Source organism: Neopsephotus bourkii, unplaced genomic scaffold (genome assembly GCF_033783945.1).
Source record: "Neopsephotus bourkii isolate Nb327-2 ecotype Australia unplaced genomic scaffold, CSIRO-AGI_Nbou_v1 NB_107, whole genome shotgun sequence".
In the NCBI taxonomy this organism is placed as follows: Eukaryota; Metazoa; Chordata; class Aves; order Psittaciformes; family Psittacidae; genus Neopsephotus; species Neopsephotus bourkii.
In genome coordinates, this window is record NW_026900624.1 from 8,724,278 (window position 1) to 8,743,871 (window position 19,594).

At 39.5% G+C, this 19,594-nt stretch overlaps 1 protein-coding gene across 5 annotated transcripts in view; it reads left to right on the forward strand.

Moving 5' to 3' along the window:
• The window catches only part of ITPR2 (inositol 1,4,5-trisphosphate receptor type 2), a 257,303-nt gene that overhangs the window by 51,842 nt on the left and 185,867 nt on the right, over positions 1 to 19,594 (forward strand). For 4 of the 5 annotated variants that reach the window (XM_061359821.1, XM_061359829.1, XM_061359812.1 and 1 more), the window contains exons 7-10: positions 425 to 508; positions 1,565 to 1,711; positions 2,944 to 3,039; positions 16,495 to 16,539. In XM_061359821.1, the coding sequence (XP_061215805.1) occupies positions 425 to 508; positions 1,565 to 1,711; positions 2,944 to 3,039; positions 16,495 to 16,539 (372 nt within the window). The remainder of the gene's footprint in view (positions 1 to 424; positions 509 to 1,564; positions 1,712 to 2,943; positions 3,040 to 16,494; positions 16,540 to 19,594) is intronic. The other variant, XM_061359798.1, reaches the window with a different exon arrangement.

Sequence of the window (19,594 nt, forward strand, 5' to 3'; positions counted from 1 at the left end):
CAGTATTAAACATTTGTTCCAGCTTGGCCTCAAAAACCAACATGAAATATGCTTAATCTTGGTGCAGTTCTTTCTGGCTCTGAAAGCTTTGTGAGTTTTGTTTGAGTATCCAAAAGTCTCACTGATGTCCAACAGCTCTGTAGGTTGTCTTTAGTAGTATGTCAATAGACAGATTAGCATTTTGCCCACTGAATCTTCTCCATCATCAGCATCACTAACACTTAAGAGCTTCAGGACCCATGTTAGGAACTGTACAAATATGCAGCTGAGCCATGTCCCCTGCCACCCTACGTGTGTGTGATCTTATAGAAGAATAGAATGCCTCAAAAAGAAAAGAACACCCCTTAAGACTGTAACTGTGTTGTTTTGCTTTTGTGTTTTGTTGGTTGATTTGTTTTTTTTTTATTTTTTTTTTGTCCCAAAGGTAAATGCTGTCAACTGTAACACAAGCTGGAAAATAACTTTGTTCATGAAATTCAGTAGTTACCGGGATGATGTACTGAAAGGAGTAAGTATGATCTTCTAAAACTGTTTTTTGAATGTGAAATATGTCGTATTTGACTGTAGAGAAATAATACCTGGTGAATAAAAGAAGAAATGAGGACTCTATGGAGCTGTTGAGGATCCCTCACTACTGTCCTTCAACAACCAGAAAATTTTTCCTCTGTGTTATTGTCTTACTAATTGTTTGGATTGTGCTAGCTTCCAGCCCCTTTCCACTCCCAGAGAAAACTCAGGATCCATGAGAAAAGGTGAAGTTCAAGCCCGGAATGATGAGGGCTCTGTTCAGAATAGCTGTGACACTTGAGTTTATGCCAAGATGATAAAAGCTGGTATGAGATGCTTACAGAAGGGAGTGAAAAATTATAATAGCTGGAATAAAACAATGTAGCTTTAAATGTTGAGGGACTGCACAGCTTCCTGCCTCCAGATCACTCCCTGAGATTTACTTTTTTATTTTAAAGAAACGAATTTCACTGCCTTTCACTTGGCACTGTCAACTGGTTATTTTTCAGTAAGTATCAAGGTATCATCAGTTTTTGAGGAAGAATTTGAAAAGGAAAATGGTATATATATATGTATAAACCCATTTGGGGGTAGTATTTAAAGCATTGGAGAGAGGCAGCAGGAAGCAAAAATGCGAGCAGAAGAAATAGACAGGGCATTAGCTTTGGTTGCAGAGTAGAAGAGATGAGGTATGTTATTAGAAAAATCTGACCATTTTCCCTAATTTTATTTTTATTTTTAATTTCTAAAGTTAGCTGGAACTAAAATCATCTTTAGCTTAACTGTTGCCCACTATTCATTGCAGTGCTCTGAAACAAGTTCTGTTTTCACAATAGTGCGTGGGTCTCCTTACAGGACTGAATTATCTCATTTGATTTCCATACTTAGTGCCAAGATTGTGTGCCCTGCACTTGGTACCTGCTCCAGCAATAGGAAACTAATAAATGTTATCTTCACATGAGCTATGTTGATATCACTGGAGCTGGTACAGTTATAAAGAATGAGTCTAGCAGTTTTGCCTACCAGTTAATAGTGCTTCTTTTTCGTATTACTTTAGGGAGATGTTGTTAGGCTATTTCATGCAGAGCAAGAGAAGTTTCTGACCTGTGATGAATATGAGAAGAAACAACACATTTTCCTTCGTACTACATTACGTCAGTCAGCCACTTCTGCAACAAGTTCTAAAGCACTGTGGGAAATAGAGGTATTTTTTTCTTTATAAATATTTCAGGACCTGAAGGCCAGGGTTCAGTAAAAATACTTTACCACAATATGAATCATTCATAGCCTCTTGATATCATCATACGCCTCTCCGTAACTATTATTATTTTATGAAGCAGTTTGTGTAGGATGATCACTGGAGAGATGCTTTATTGTTGTGCATGTGTGGAGAGAGGATGCTTTCATGCTATATTTACCTGCACTAAAATGACAAAGAGTCAAATTCAGACTTGACATAAATGGCGTGATTTTATCAAAGCCAATCAAATGACATTCGTGTATCCTGGGTTCTGAGTGTTTATATTTGACTTCATGTGCAATGTAGGAAACTGAAATTCATGACTAAGGAATCTCATAGATGTGATCGGGTCCATTCTTCTGCAACACAGCACATCAACATCTGTTTAAAGTTAGGCTGAATAAAGGTGTTGTGGCCGAATGGGGGTGACTAACAAATGTATTTTTGCTTAACTGAGGAATGTTGGGAACTAGTATGTCTCAAACCCTTGCTATTGCAATAGTGTAACTCCTATACTCAAAAGTTCTTAGGTGCCGAACAAACTTTGTGCATTTAAAACAGAACTTCTCACTCAGGTCTATGGTTGATTTTTGTCTGAGAAAGGACTGTATGGAATAGAGTATATTGCACTTGTAGTTCTTTGAGATCACCCCATAAGAGACACAGACACTGTGAGGTTTGAAGATAGCAAGTGACCTGCAGCTCAGTCAAGGGGAAAAAGAAATAGCCAGCATATTTCAAATTATGTGGGGATATTTTATCCCTTGAATAAAGACTTATCAGAAGCTCGTAGTGTTGTCAAAAATAGAGCTGCTATAAGTGGTGAAACAATATAAGACGGTTTGGGTTTTGCTTTTAAGTAGTGTCAATGTAAATGTAGAGCATCTACACTTACTTTTTTGTGCTCCAGATTCACACTATGTCACTTTAAAGCAAAATTTGGCTCATCATGCTTGTAAGGAGTAGATTAATGTAAACATGGAAAGTAATAGGAGTAGTATTTCCTGGCACCTGGCAAAAAATAGATGTAAGTAGCTGTTATCAATGGTGGGCTTAGTGTGAGCACAGAATTCATTTCTGTGGTAGACTGTAATTATATGGTTTACATATTTTTATTTGAAATGAGCTGTAAGAACTGACAGTGATCTAAGTATGATCTTGAGGGGTGTAATTAAAATCTGTGCTGCTTCTTTTAGGTTGTCCATCATGACCCTTGCCGGGGAGGGGCAGGACAGTGGAATAGCTTGTTTAGATTTAAGCATTTGGCTACTGGAAACTACTTAGCTGCAGAGGTAAGAATGTCAATTAAACAACTGGTTGTGTACTGCCTAATCAAGTACTGTACATGTCCTCCTAATTCAGAACTGCCACTGTAGATAGGTTCACAATGTAGATCTCAAAAAGATCTCACAGTGGTCTAAATGGGGAGAACTGGATGTACATTGCTGTGTCATGCTGTGTTGCTGTATAGCCAAGGGTTGCAAGGAAAATTTCCTGAGCTACAGGACACAAGCAGGTGAGTTCAAGATGGCATCTAAGCTTAAATTCAACTGTCATTGAATCTTGTATTTGCTGTTCTCATGGCAGCCAGGGCTAATGCCACTGTTAAATGTCCACCATATTTACATCAAAATCTTTGGATTAATTTATCTTTTTGCGTACTGCTCTGATCAGTCAACTGTTCTTTGCTGGCTCAGGCAGTCATATACAGAGTAAAGCTTTTAGAGTGGAACTGAATGTAAGGTAATCGTTGAGCTTGACTGGAGCAGTCTGTGTGCAAGCACTAGAACAGATAACTCTAAACTGCTTGAACTTGATAGTTGCCATTCCTTTTTTTCCTACAGGCTCTAGATTTCTTGGAAAAAAGTTTCTGTGGTACTGATTTCAGTGCATTGATCTCTGCCAGCCAACATGTGGTCCAAGGCATCTCTGTGCTCTGTAGAAACTTGAGAAAGGACAAACTTGTATATTGGTGTCAAGAGTCAACCACTCCCACATAAGACATTTCCATTTTCCTCTCTGCTTACAGTGAGAAATCATAGTAGGAAGATTTTATTCAGACTAGCTAGGCTGATAGAGAGCCAGGAAAGGCATCAGACACTCTGACTGATGGGCTTCCTTCTCCTACCACAGCTCATCTGCTCAGGGATTTTCAGGATAAAAATCTTCAGGTGAAGTGGTGTCACACTACACTGAATGTTGAACCTGACCTTAGGTCCTTTCTGCCTCTGGGAAGCAAAACGCAGTCAGGAAGGCTCGCAGTGTGGAGAGTACAGTTGGCACAGTAGAGTGAGAGCTGGAAGAGTGTTTGGGTGAAACAGAGGTGACTGTAAAGAGCAGAATTAGCTACGGTATTTATGAAGCGTAAAATACCTGCTGGTGGCGATATTAAAGGTACCACTGTCATAAAACCCTGTGAACTGTATTTTACACAGCTATCTGGAACAACACACCGCCAGACATACATGTCAAAGATTTATGAACAGGTAGGCAGAGACCTGATGTGTGTGAGCTAACTTTAAATCAGTTGGGTAAAACTTACTGAGCACTTATCTGTGCTCTTGCAGCACAGGAAGATTACTCATGGTGTGAATTATCAGCATTGTCACGCATTACCATGACCTCATTTTGTTTAAGCTTCCATGGTAGAGATATCTAGAGTAGAATAATAAGTGTAAACATGTAAACAAAATTCACAAATCTTTTATGCATTCTGTTGTTGGCTAAATACAATTTCTGTCACAATTTGAGCTATTATAAATCAGGATTGATTGCTGTTTACAGACATATTTTCCTTACTTCATCTTTCCATAAATCAACTTGATGTGTACCATGGAGAGGTCTGCAGTGGAATCAGGTGTAGGTCAGGTCTCAGACAATAAGCAGAAGTGTCCTTCAGTTGGGCATCTCCTTTTGCTCCTCCCAGTTAGGCTTGTACAAGTGCTGTGCCTTCTCTTTTCCTCTGAGGCTTCCTGTGCTAGATGTGGTTGGTCAGCCTGATTTGTGACTCAGTGGGTCACTATTAAGCCATATTGTAAAGGGATGCCACTGCAGCTTAAGGTCAGAAAATTCAAGACACTTGCCCCAAGGAATTCAGGAATTTAAAACTAATGAACTTAAAGGTGTTTCAGCACTACAGTAAGGTAAAAAAAAAACCCAAACTACAAAGAAACAAAAAAGAGCAGTGAGACAATACAGTTGTTCAGTAAGCAAAACATATTGGTACTTGCAAATCTAATTCTTATAAATTTGGGAGAATGAAGTCAGGATGTATAAATCCTAGATTCCACATTCCTTAGAATCACAGTCGTCCAGCTTTTGTTACCTTTCAGAGTGTAAGGGTGCTCTGATACCTCTGAATTCTGATACAGCCTCGAGTAGTACTATTTCCTTTAATCCTCTTTCCATGTGGCATTACTTTCCATGTGGCTAATTTTCAATAATATGCTTTGAAGTTCTTTAAGACCTAACTAATACCATAAAGCAACCTAGACCCTACTACTAGACTATGGGCTGAAAGTGAGCCACCCTGAAAGACCCACCTCTAAAGGAGACCCAGTGGAAGACATCTGCTAATTGCATTGCTGCATTGTCATTTCCCTGCTGCTATGTACATCCTGAGGACACAGTCTGACATATCAGATACATGTATGCTCTTGCACAATTCCTTAAGGTGCAGGAGAGATATGCTGGAGAAAGTGTTTCATGTTTGGTAGTAAGACTGGGGACATCAGAAATCTGCATAGGCGGTAATGTCTCCTACGTGTCCAGCATTTGGCAATCTGAAGCCACTGGCTCAGCCATTCCTAAAACATTGAAATAATAAAAAAGTGGAACCAAATGCTCAGCTGTAAAAATGCAAAGAGAAATTCTTTTCTTTGGAGACAGTGGGGGTTCTGCTGTTAGTGTCAGAAGGGCTTGATTTCACCCAAAAGAGCTGAGCAAGATCCTTAGCGGGAGATTTTGACACTACACTAAGCCACCAGCTAAGATCCAGGCTGCTGAGTTTTATTCTCATCTTCACAGAGTCAGCAGTCTTTTAGAAAAAGTTCTGTACAAGATTCTATTTTTTTAGCCCCGGTTACAGCAAAATGATCCAAGTTATTCTGGAGCTTTATATTTATAAAGAGAGGTTGTAAGGTTGGGTGAAAATTGAATGTCTTGAAATAACAAAGACTTTCCCAGATTTACTTTTTCAAAGTCTTTTCAGTGCATATACCACATGTAGAATGCACCCAAATCTATCTGTGTGTGGGAGCGAGCTGCAGTTTGCTGGAACAGCCTTTCAAATGCTGCAGGTTGGGACCCCACAGCTGTGCCTTTCTCATGAACACACTTAACCTTTTCAATATTCTAATTGCCAGGGTCAAAGTCTCTTTGAACTGAGTATCAGCTTATCAATTGTGCTGAACCTAAACATGCACCTTTGCTATTGTTTTCCATGTGCATAGCAGCTCCAATTCTGTGATTTTTAAATTGAATAATCTGTCCTGATTCTATTAACACTTGTCTGTGTGAGGATGTTAAACATGTGTGCCCATGCATACAAGAAATGCAGGATAAGTCTGTCGTTTCATATGAAATTTCCCATGTGAAATGGGTATTGCTAAATACAGCAAAAATATATATGCAAATATCAAATCACATGCTAGTTTGGGATATTGCAGTAGACAATATATAAGCCACATTATGTTGCTTATGAAACTTTGTGAACATGTATGTAATAACAGTGCAGAATTTGTAAGGAAAAATCTGTGATGATTCTGTCCTGTTTAGTTGAATAGACTAAACTAGAATTACTAGATGCCTTGGCCAAGATAGGACAGTACATGTGGTGAGATAATTGTCTTGAATACTGAGTTAACTCTGCTATACTAAGTGAATTAAGGTAATGCAGGTAAGATGCAGCCTTAATGTTTATGTTCTGTGATAATATAAAACTGTGGCGCTAAACAAAGGTTCAGATTATTACTGTGTCTTCCAAGGTGTGCATACAGTACTGCTGTTGCTCCAAAAGGTAATCTGTGCTCTGAAGTTCTTCTAGATGAAAGAGGAAAGTAACAGCAGGCTGGCCAATGCAATAGGTTGAAACAATGAGCTCACAGGTGATGACAGAAGCAAACATATTTTTTCTTACTTGTAGTGTGCTTCTACACCAAATTGTTGTTCATATGAAAGCCCTCATTGAGTAAAGCTCTCAGGAGTAGCTTTGTCCTTGAAGTCAATGGAGCATGAACATTTATGTGTTCAGAGGTCAAGGCTGTCTCAAATACTTACCTGATGGGTTTGGACTTCCTCTAACAGTTTTCACTTGTGCAGCCACCCCCTGGACTTCTTTGACCATTGTAGGACTGAAGTCTCCACAACAGCCACTTTTAACTTGTACATATGAATATACTTCAGAAATGGCTTGTGCAGTATGATTGAAGTGGCAAATTCTTTAGCACATATTCTGGTGATGGACAAGTCATAGAGATAATGCTGTCCACTAGTGACCTGCTTTGGGCAGCAGTAGCAATCTGATGTGCATCCCCAGTGCATGTCCCACTGGAAAAGTGTCTTTCTTATGGGGTTTGCTTTTGTCTTTCTGCAAGAGTGAAAGTGCAGGCTAGAAGCAATGAAATGGACCAACTCTGATCAGAGTTTTGTTTTAAACTCTTTTGTTAAAATCCCACGTGGAACATGCTTCCAACTTTGGGATTGTTTTATTACTAGATGCTCAGTGGGTGTTCTTTTGAAGGTAGTAATAATTGAAACCAGTTGGCCTGAGCAGCACAAGATTGCATGCGCATGAGGTGAAATGACAGTTATATGAATATTCTAAACTGATCAAGAAGAACTGATCCAACCCACCAAGGCTGTAATTCAGAGATAAAAGTACTTCAGTGGCAATGTAGACTTGGAGAAATGTGTTTCCCCAAGTATTTGATTGTGGTCCTGTGAAACAAAGTGCTGTCCCTGAGGTGGTGCTGGTATGGACACCAGGGTGCAGGGAAGAGGGAATAGTGCTTTAAACAAGGTCACTTTAAACTAGACAAAACACCAGGGGCACAAGTGGTTGGTTGGCATGGGTTAACAGGAACTGCTGAAATCAGCATCAAAGGGCCTTACCTTGTTGGACTGTCAGCTGAATTTCGCCTTGTAATGGTGTAAACCACTTGCTGAGAACTCAAATCAATGGTCAATAAATGTTACTCATATTTCTCTAGTTGTTCCTTAATAATTTCTTCCAATTTTACCTCACTGTACTTTTCTATCAAAACAGACCAAGTTTCTTTTCAGAGCAGCCTATGTACATCATTCACTTTAAATTGAGAACTGCTGTTAATTTTGGTTTACATTCTTTTAAATGGATTTCTGTTATGCCTCAGTATTAAAAATATTATCCTGCCGTATGGTATATATCATCATAACATGTCTTCATCTGGGTGGACAGAGCTATACTCTTTATAATAAATTGAATCCTGTTCTAATAATCACATGATTTGGGTCATAGTGAAGATAGTTGAGTGCATGTTTAAGTTAATATCGACAGAACATAATCATCTCCTGCCTTCTGAACAGGACAAAGTAAAGAAGAGGAACTTCCAGCTGTAAGGATAGAAAATGAAGAATTTCTTGAGATTTTAAGAAAGATTTCCTATTTGTGTGAGTAATAGTATCTTCAGCAGTAGCTAGGATCAAAAATAAATATAAGAGGGAAATAAGTTCTTAAGCTTGAGGACATAAACCAGGTTTAACCTCTTGGGGTCCTGGAGGAACTTTTTTGTGGTTTTATGGACCTACTTTTCTTTCACCTTCTTAAACTGCCATGGACAATGGAGTGCTGAATAGGATGTTTTATTAAGGCAACTGAGATTCAGTATTTAAAGACTGTAATTTAAGCCTTTTGATATCCAGTTTTCAGAAATTGGAACTACAAACAGATATATTTTGTGTTCAGGAAGCTAAAAGAGACCACTGTTTGCCAGTGTTATTTTTGGGGTTATTTTTGGGGGTGACATGGAAGCAAGCCTTTGCAGAAAAAATTGTTCATCCACTGATCATACAGCTCATGCAGAGGAGAAGAGCATAGTGATAAATGCTCTGTGGTTCCTTCTCCCATTAGAAACAGTATGACAAATAACTGGATAAAAATGGCCTTGTTTAACTGAGATGTGCAGGTACCTTTTGCTCAAGGGTAGCAGTTTGTAAAGCGAAGAAGGTACCAGGAGATGGCAGCATTCACCAAGGCCTTCACACATCTGCTCACATTCAATTTCTTGGTACTGCGGGACCGCCTTACCTGGAGATTGCTTCCGAATCTTCCATTTGAGTCTTTTTTTTTTCTCCCCCTAGTCTCTTCATTAAATGTTAATACAGCAATCTGATTAGTTTCTGTCTGTTTGGCTCAGTGATTAAAGGTTCTTGTAAGAAAAAGGGCTTGCCAAGGTGGCAGGATGAACTTGGCACTGTAAGCCTTATTTCTATTTTTACTGTCTCATAGGAAGAGTGTGGTTTTGGTTTAAAGCTCTATAAGCAGTGAAAAGTAATTTACAGCTATGCATGAAGTGAAAGAGATCCAGAGACTAGAGGAGAAGGGTGGATTACTGATTTACAGAGCCTGTCTGACCTGTTCTGGAGACTTGGAGGTAGCTTCTTGAAGCGACAGAGTCAGAAGCTGTCCATTTAGCAAAGCTCTGAGCTAGATTTTTTAGAATCTTGAGAATGAAGCTAAATTTGTCTTGACTTTGGTGAAAGTTGGGAGCAACATCTGCACATGTTGGTGTGCAGATGCCTTCACAAATCTTGGAGGAAGGTTTTTTTTCCCCAGCCAACTGATTTTGCAGTAGTGATCTGTGAGACTGTTCAGCTAGGCTTTTTCAGTCCTGTCTGAAGTTGGCTGTGTTTGAGAGGTGTTTGTATGCATACCAGCTTTAGGAGGGAGGGAAGTGTGAAGCCATTAATGCAACATATATTGTCATTTAATCATTATAAGGACTGCTTCTGTTATTAACAATACGTCATCTGCTGTTACTGCATTTAGTGTGTTTCAAAACAGCAAATGTAGACATGTAATCTGTTTAGTGCATTTTTTTTAGTTTGTTTTACAAGATAACTTGAGAAGCTTTTATTCAATGATATTTGTGCCTCTTTATTTTTGATGCTTGATGGAGGTTTAGAAGGCTTCCCTCGTTTGTTTTTATTGTTATTGGGGATTTTTTGTGTGTGTGGTGTTTTGTTTGTTTGTTTCAATGGTAGAAATTTCAGTAATGTCTAAATCATTCATCCCCCATTATTTCTGGGGGGACCACTGAGCTACTGATGTCTAGAATATAACCCTTAGAGATGAGGATGTTTTTTCATATAGCACATCTTGGCATGGAGCTGCTGAAGCTTATACTGAGGTTATGGCCCAGCATTCAGGTTAGGCTAAAGGATGCCTTAAGGTATTTTTCTTTCTTTTGACTCTTCTGCAGAATGAGATATGGCTATGTGAGACTGAGCAGTAGGTGTCAGTGGGTAATGAGGTTCTCTGCTTTGGATCACAGTAGAAGCAAAGGGATTTCCCCATCACCACTCTTTCCTGGCCAAACTAACAGAGCTACAAGTTGCAGCAGCTCCAGCTTATGCTGGTGCTATGTGGCCTTTAAATCAGTAGTGATTTAGGCATACCAAAGCACTGGCCTGCTGTTGCTTATATAGGAGCCATTTTAAATATATGTATACACATATATATATATAAAATGCCATCAAAATGACTTATCCTTTCTTCTTAAGACAAGGATGAATGGAACAGGAAGATGTCGGAGCTGGTTCTCATTCCTGTTTTTGACTAGCAGATAGTTCCCCCATGCAGGGATGTCTGTCCCTGTCCACCTCACACTGCTTGTGCTACATGGTGAGGCTGAAGCAGACAAAAAAGATTCAGCTCTCCCAGTGCTCCCTGGAAGCTCATCTGACCTGCTATGACACAGCTTGTAAGCAAAGCAGCAAAACACAGTACTGAAATAAAAGGCCTTTTGAAGATTTTTAAGCTTTCTGCAGATGATGATTATCAGGAACTTCGTGCCAGTGCTGTGGCAGAGTTTAATAGGGTTTATTGAGGTAAAGTCATAGCCAGTCCTTCTCCAACAAGTTAATAAGATGGCAAAAGTCCTTTGAATACCACTAAAGTCTTTGAAATTGTGCAGAAGTCCTTTGGATTTATTGAAAGCTAATCAGTATGACATTAAAAAAGAACATAGCAAGTCAAATGAAGATGAAAGATTGAGAAGTGAATTTTCTTTTTTTCATTTGTGCTGGCTTTTTTCCCCGAAATACTTGCCCTTGTTGAGATTTGGGTAACAGGCTTTGTGTTAACAGGCTGGTTTTCGAATGAAGTGGGAACTGTTTACGTGTGTTGAATTAGATCCTTTTATTCCTTGTCTGTCAGGGTATCCTTCTTAAATGCAGATTTTAACCAAGTTGTTAAAATGCTCATTTAGCTGAAATTTAGCAGTCTAATTCTTTCTCTGATGAGATGGTTTAAATATTTTTTACCTAGTTAAAAAATTTGATTAAAATCAGCATGGGTGTTTCTTTCCCCAAACTCCTCTTTCTCCTTCTTAATTGAGTATCCAAAAATAACCTGCTTTGGTACTCTTCTTTCATTCCTCAAGAAAGCAGCGTTTAGTATAAATGTGAAATTCATAGGGACATAGAATGGGTTGGGTTGGAAGGGACCTTAACCACCACTTAGTTCCACCCCCCTGCCATGGGCAGGGGCATCTTTTACTAGACCAGGTTGCTTGAAGCCCTCTCCAACCTGGAACACTGCCAGGGATGGGGCATCCACAACTTTTCTGGGAATCATATTCCACCTAATCCAATCTCATCTCCCCTCTTTCAGTTTAAAGCCATTCCCTGTTGTCCTCTCACTACATGCTCATGTAAAAAGTCCTCCAGATTTCTTGTAGGCCCCTGTAGGTTGCTGCTGTAAGGTCTGCCTGGGGCTTTCTCTTCTCCAGGCTGAACCACCCCAACTCTCTCAGCCTGTCTCCATAGGAGAGGTGCTCCAGCCCTCTCATCATCTTCGTGGCCCTCCTCTGGACCCACTAAAGCAGGTCCATGCCCTTTTTATATTGGAGTACCCAGAGCTGGATGCACTACTCCAGGTGGGGGTTCCGCAAGAGTGGAGTAGGAGGGGAGAATCATCTCCCTTGACCTGCTGGTCATGCTCCTTTTGATGCAGCCCAGGACATGGTTGGCTTTCTGGGCTATGAGCGCAAACTCCTGGCTCATGTTTAGTAATTCCAAACTGTTTGTCTGCAGCTGTTGGACTTTAAAGCATCTGAAGATGCAAAAATAAAATTAAAGCCAGGAGCATCTCCCATATGAAGACAGGCTGAGAAAGTTGGGGCTGTTCAGCCTGGAGAAGAGAAGGCTGCGTGGAGACCTCATAGCAGCCTTCCAGTATCTGAAGGGGGCCTATAGGGATGCTGGGGATGGACTCTTCATTAGGGACTGTAGTGATAGGACAAAGGGTAATGGGTTTCAACTTAAACAGGGGAAGTTTAGATTGGATATAAGGAAGAAATTCTTTACTGTAAGAGTGGTGAGGCACTGGAATGGGTTTCCCAAGGAAGTTGTGAATGCTCCATCCCTGGCAGTGTTCAAGGCCAGGATGGGTGGAGTCTTAGGTAACATGGTTTTAGTGCGAGGTGTCCCTGCAGGGGGTTTGGAACCAGATGATCTTAAGGTCTTTTCCAACCCTAACTATTCTATGATTCTGTGATTCTATGAATAATGTGATAATGAGAAGTTGTCCTGCTCAACAGTAGAACCTCAGGAGATTGTGCACTGTGAAGTCTTGAAAACTATAACTTTAACTAGCTTTAATCAATAGAGATATCGTATTCAGATTCCAAGACAAGTTGAGGTTCAAGATATTTCCTGTGAACTATATTATGGAGATTGCATTTGCAGGTACAATGGTACTTATCTGTTGATAAGGCCTTAGGATAAGGAAAAGCTCATGCAGCAGCTTAAGTCAGTGTGTGCTGTTAGCCTGTGTGTGTAAAACCATGTCTTCTTCCATGGTGCTATGACTTGAAAGAAAAGTTGATGCGGTAACCCCATTTTCTGGAGTTCAGGAGATTTTATGCTGGAGTTTGTGTAGAGTTGGGTCTGTGTTCATATGTATAAGCAACTGAAAAAGGTGAAGTGTCTGTGGTGTCATAAATCATTGCCACTGGGGCTGTGAGAGCTGATTACCATAGCCTTGCCCAACTGCAAAATCCCCACCTGTCAGCTGTCCCACCAGGTGATGAAGGATGAGCACAACTGCTATCAGGTGGCTAGTTCAGCACTTCACTGGTGCGAGTTCTTCTTTGTCCCTCCCGAGTTGTTCTCTACTAATGTGATCTGTGTTACTTGATGTAGACTGCACCTTCCTTATGGCCATACACCATTTCCCATTTACTCAGGTGATTAGGTTGTATGGCCTTACATAATGGGTGAGTGTTGAAATATTATGGTAAGTTTCATGAGCTTGCCATAACATGAAATTATTTTAGTGTCTTTGATATTGCTTAGTTTTCAGCCATGAGGAAGCTGAACCATCATTTTGTCATACCTTTTCCTTTCCCACCCCTAGAAAGGTAAAAATGTCTGTATCTAACTAAGTTTGTTGAAAAAACCAAGAAGCAGAGGACTAGGATTTCTGGTTTATTCTGCATTGGAAAAGAAGCTGTTAGAGACATACTCTAAAAAAATAAGATAATGAAGCTATTATAATAATGATTTGTATAAGCATGCTTGCTTGAGCTCTGCAGTCTACAATGCATCATATTCTTACTACGTATTAACTGCATGCACCTTCCAGTGGCATTCTACAGAAATATTCAGTACCGTATTTAAGCTACACTTAAGTAGTAGCATCTTCATCGCAACTTCAACACAGCCAATGACAGAAAAAAGCTTGAAGGCTGTTGAGCTTTAGGGGGTCTCGCTTTAGTGTAGAATTCTTGCTTTTGAAACACCTGCAAAGAATTTTACTTGATTTCAGTAGCAACAAGGAAAAAAAAAATATTTTTATTTTCAAGCTTTTTTTCTGCTTTGGGGGTTTATTGAACAACATGGACGTAATCTTATACAAATTGGAAAAAGCAATAGGTTTCTGAGTGTTAAGATGGTAACTGTGTTCTTAGCTCATTCTGCTGTACTTGGATGTTGAAAAGGAACTTGGAACTAGGGGTAATATGACATACAACACTCTGTGATTTATGCCCCTCTACCTGGAGAATTTAGTATGGGATAATAGCTAATAGTCTGATTTTCAGAGATGCTCAGGACCAACAACCTTAGCTGAAATGAAAGTGGCAGCTGCTCAGCACAACTGAAAATGGGGCCATGAACAACAGCCCTAAAACTGCATTCCATCGTGTTTCTGGTTTAATGTCAGCATCTCAGAACTTTATTTAAACAGCATCTTTTTAGTTTTATTATTTCTGCTACAGTAGGGCAAGAAAAAAACATCAGTAAGGATGTACTTCATTTTTCATTTGAGCCTTCTATCTCAGCCTCAGTCCACAAGTGAACTATTTTGGAAATTTGAGGGCAATCTGTTCAGTCATTTTTAAAGTAGGCAAGAAGTGGTGTGGGAGAGAGGTTTTCCTAGTTTCTCCTGTTGTTGCTATATTACTTTCTTTTTTTTTTTTAAGCATCATTATGTTGAAAGCAAACAGCTGAAGAATAGCAGAATTCAGGGCTCAATTCATACTAGGTGGGCAACTATATTCACTCAGGCCCTTCAGTGAAGCACTATAGCTTTAGTCCGTTTGAAGATCTTGTCCTCAGCGCATGGTCCTCTATTCTTATTCTAGTGACAAACCTGAGATAACCAGACTTTTTCCTCATGTGCTTACAACCATTAGAATCTGAATGTAGCGTAGAATTTAGCCTTTCTGTATCTTCTCTACACTTGTGCTGAAAGGCCACTATGTGTGGCTGTGACTAAGGAGCGCTGCCCGATAATTTTTGCTGGCTCCAGATGGAGGACCAAAGGTAGAGACCTTAGCTTGGCTGTTTAGAATGGGCAAGTAGAATTATTTTAAGGTGTAAGAAGTATAATGCTGAAAGAAGTGTGAGAAACCAAAACTGTATGAAAACAGTTACCATATATGTATGGATATATGTATGTATAGTTTCTAGTTGTTTGTTGTTTGGTGTTTGTCTCCCATTCCTGTTGCTGGCACTTGGAGCTAGGAGGCTGTGTGAGAATGTCATGGAGGAGCAAAATGCAAGATTTGGAATAGGTACAAAGGCAGGGATGCAAGCAGGCTCTCTGAATTAGATTTATGATGGTAACACAGTGGCTAAAGCAAATTACGAAATGAAGCAGGAGAATAAACCTTTGGGCATTTGCATATTAGCACATCAAGTCATGGCACAGAGGGGAAGGTATTTGCAGCAATTTTAGGAGCATAAAAGTTTTCCTTCTTTTGTTAAGCTCATGAAGCAGGGAGGAACTGGCTTTTTTGGGTAAAGGGATAGAAATGATGCAGTATTAATAAAAACCTTATAAACTTAATAAAAACTCTCCACAGTAGTTGTCTGTGTAATGTTAGATGTATGGTGACGTGATATTGAGAAGTTTTACTGGGGTTTGTTCAGCTTGCTATTCACTTCTGGCTCTCCCACACTGGCCAAATTCAAGCCAAGAAAATGACTGTACTTATTATAAAATGTACACATGCTGTCATAGCTTAAGAACTAAATTACATTATATAACTAATAATATCACCTCAGCATCTCCAGTGGTTTGACGGCATATCCTGTGTCAGGGAACATGGTAAATATTGAGGCAAACTTGCTTCATTATGTAAGTCAAATCTTGAAAGGTTTCGTATGCAGCCAGTGTGTGGGTGTATGTGTGTTTGTTTGAGTATGTATCTGCCTACATAGTCCCTCATCTTCTAGTCTACATATTTCCTTTGTCATAAGTAAAATCATATTAACCACTGTTAAATAGTAATACTTTACACATATTATTATATAGTGTCTTTTATCAAAGTTTCTCATTCTACTTTAGTTATTAATTAATGCTTGATAGTCCTGGTATGACATGGAAAATATTATCCCCATTAATAATGATTAAACAGATTCACAAGGCAATTAAACACTCGTCTGTAGTGGCACTGCCATTCCTGCTTCAAAGGTGTGTTTATTCCAAGTTCACTGTCTTCCTGTAAAATCTCAGTAAACGTGAAGCATGTTAGCATTATCTCAATCTGTCTGCTTAAGGTCAATGCTGGAAGTGGTTGCTTGTGTATGTGGGTGACTGTAACTTGCTGTGTTTAGATTAGTAACTATCTGTGCTTTCTTCATCCTTCTTTTTGGTTTTGGTTATTTGAGATTCTTCTTTTGAATTAACAAGCTTGATTGCAAGATGCACTTTTTTAAAGTGAGGACAGAGCCAATTAAGTCAGTCAGAAAGACTTCATAATTAGAATCATAGAATCATAGAATAGTTAGGGTTGGAAAGGACCTTAAGATCATCTAGTTCCAAACCCCCTGCCATGGGCAGGGACACCTCACAATAAACCATGCCACACAAATGATAATAAGAGTATAATTCTTATATCCTTGTTCTCATACTCGTTCTAAATATTCCACTGTCCTTCTATAGGGTAGGTACACAATACAGAACTGAACCAAATCCTATCCTGCAGTTCTAAAATGTCCAAAAGCTATCAAGACAGTATTTGACTTCTTTTCTTTTCCAGCTTAACCCACACTATCCAGAAGGTAAAAATGAAGGAAAAGCTTTGGTAAGTGGAATTTATATGTTACATATGATCTGGGAAATACTGTATCTTTAACCCAATACAGCCAAATGTATGAAAATCCTTCACAGCTTTCTTTTTTGCTTACATGTTACAGCTGCTGAGATTGTTTTCCGTGTCCTGTGTAAGCTAGGGTGCAACTCGAAAGTGGCATTACAGAATGTTTACCCTTGTGTAAGGCAAATGATGGGAAACTTACTCAAATTCTGCATCAAATTGGCATTAATTGGAAGCTGATCTGCTTGGTGACTGCAGATATGAAATGCATTAGTTCTTCTCAAATTAGATGTATTCATGGCAAAACCCACCACCCTTTTTAGCAAGGAAAACAAGGGACTAGCAAGTTTGATTACTTATGTGCTAGTACCGATTCAGAGGTCCTGCTTGTGGAGACAAGCCCCCTTGGGTCATGTTTGTCAGTCAAGTATGGCTCTAAATCTAAGAATATGCTGGGACCTTTTTTAGTAGAATCATAGAATAGTTAGGGTTGGAAAGGACCTTAAGATCATCAAGTTCCAACCCCCCTGCCATTGGCAGGGACACCTCACACTAAACCATGCCACCCAAATTATTCAGTATTGCCTGAATTGAATTACATGTGAGCATATATTCAGGCACAGGCTTAGTCTGAGCCCTGCCACCCTTCAGGCAACTCAAGGATGACATCTTCACAAGGATCCAAGTTGTCCTGGCTGCAGTGTGGATGGGTTGGACAAAGGCCTTATGCACTTTGCTAGAAAGCAGCAGCCTTCGTCTTGTATTGCATCAAGAGTATGCTAGCTAATTCTAACTAACAAGGCAAGGTCAGACGTGTTGTAGTTTATAAGGTGTGAAGAAAGTGGAGTTAAAACCCTGGGGAAACTTTATTGTTACGGAGACAACAAGTAGCCCAAAAAAGAATAATTCCTCCATCAAATTCATGAGATCGCCTTGAAAACGCTGGGACCTTCTTTGAAAAAATTCAGTTTAATTTCTTTCTGTTTGCCTTCCGGCTGTTGTTCTTTAAGAGGACACATTTTCAAGTCTTCCTCTGCATGGGGAAGAATTTTTTATTTTTCATGAAATGAAACCCAAGATTCTTACATAATCACATGCCTTCAGGACTACAATTTTAATAAAAATGGAGACTTTTGTAGGAGTTGGCAACATCGGTTTTCCATCTTCCCGGGTACTTGGTATTAATGGCAATATAGCAGTAACAGCTAGGCTGTCTAGAGAAATGAGAATTCTTTCCCATGAAAATATGAAGTTCCACCAGTTGTTTCTCTTCTGTATTGCAGTGACAGTTGAAGCCTTTGGAGCTTTTGAATGGAAATCAAGAGAAGTTCTAGAATACCTTACTGAGTAGGGTGCTTGCCTGGAAGTGCTTGGGTTCATGCTCTTGCTCTGTGAACATTAGAACTTGTCTTGTAGGCATGGATCTGAAGTAACATTGTCAGTCACATCACGATGGTATTTCTGAATCAAATCTCCAGGTTATTCCCTACTTAAGACACTACAATTTGCAGAGCAATCTCAAAGCATCTAAACCTGTATTCTCTTGGATGAACATGAAAAGAATCACACACCCTTTTCAGGGTAGATATACAATATCTACTGTATTCTAACGTTTCATGGGTGCTCAGTCCAGAAAATCAGACTACAGCTAGTCTGAAGTAAGACCTATGTCTTACTTCATGTATGGGCTAGATGTTAGGCCCTTGTCACCAAGGATCCAATATTACTATTCCTCACTGTAGTATTTAGATGTAGTATAGGGTTTCTACTTGTAGCAATTCCAGTTCATCTAAATAGTTAAATATTACCTGGACTGGACAATGAAAAAAAGCACAGAAGTAACCTGAACACAAATGTTAAAGGTGACTTCTCTAACAGTTTGGCTTAATCCACTTGAGTATTTGTTTCAATTAAAAACCCAGAGGAGATAAATCAGATTAGGCACATACTTCCAATGAAAATTAAATAAAAATTTATTGATGATCAAAACTGATGTCCCTGAAAATTTTAGCTTACCCACGAAGCATTTCCTTCTGAAAAATGTTTTGTGAAAGAACTCCTAACAACGTTTGGTAACACCTCCGAGTAAATCTAAACCTGCAGGCACTTTGAGCATCGCAGAAATCCCTTTGGATTCTTCACCCCTTTATAGTCTTGTTGGAAATAGCATTAGTCAGCAATGGCTATTTTAAGCCTTCATTCTGGCCTTGAGCAACTGAGCAGAAAAGCTTCATGTCCCTGTGCAGGAATTTCTTTTAAATTAGAATGATGCAGTAGTTTGAATTATTCCTCAAACGTACATGAATCTTATAATATTTGGAGTGCTTTAAGGGCCAGCTATGTTAGTCTTGTATCCAATATGCACTTAACCTGGAGCACACAGGCTTGCTTTGCTCCATGGTTTTCATCTAGTGTTTCTTCTGATAGGTGACCACCCGATTAACTGCAAAGGCATCTTCTTTTTCACATTTGAAGCAATTACTTTTGAAATACTGTCTGCAAAGTAAATCTGCTCTAGAGGGGAGGTGGAAGTAGACCAACCACAGCAAGATTTGAAGCCTGAGTAGCAGGACAATGGGAGATGCCTACTTGAATCCTTCCAACTGAAGGGAGAAACTGAGCCTGCAGCCCGTGCTTTGCTTTTCTCTGCTAGTCTTTCGGATAAAAGGGTACGAGCTCCTTATATGTCCTCTGGGTTTTAAAGGTGGCAAAGCCATTTGTGTGTTTCATGCCAACCCTTAACTCCTAAATGTGTGATAGGGCTCCTTGTGCATGTTCGCTGCCTGGTTTACAAGTCCTCATCACAGTTGCTTAGGCAACTGAGTGTTAGGAAGCAGCAGTGGAGTTTTTTCTGTGGTGCAGTAGTGGGCATAGACACCTAGGCTCTGCCTAGGTGTATCTTTTCTGCCTTGCCTTAAGTGACACAAGAGTCTGAAAGGCTTTTGGCCCCAGAGAACATAAATATTACTGGAAGTCATTAGAACTTTTGTTCCCAAGCTTTAAAGCATTGTTTGGACTGCAATTTACTGCTCATTTATGGGCT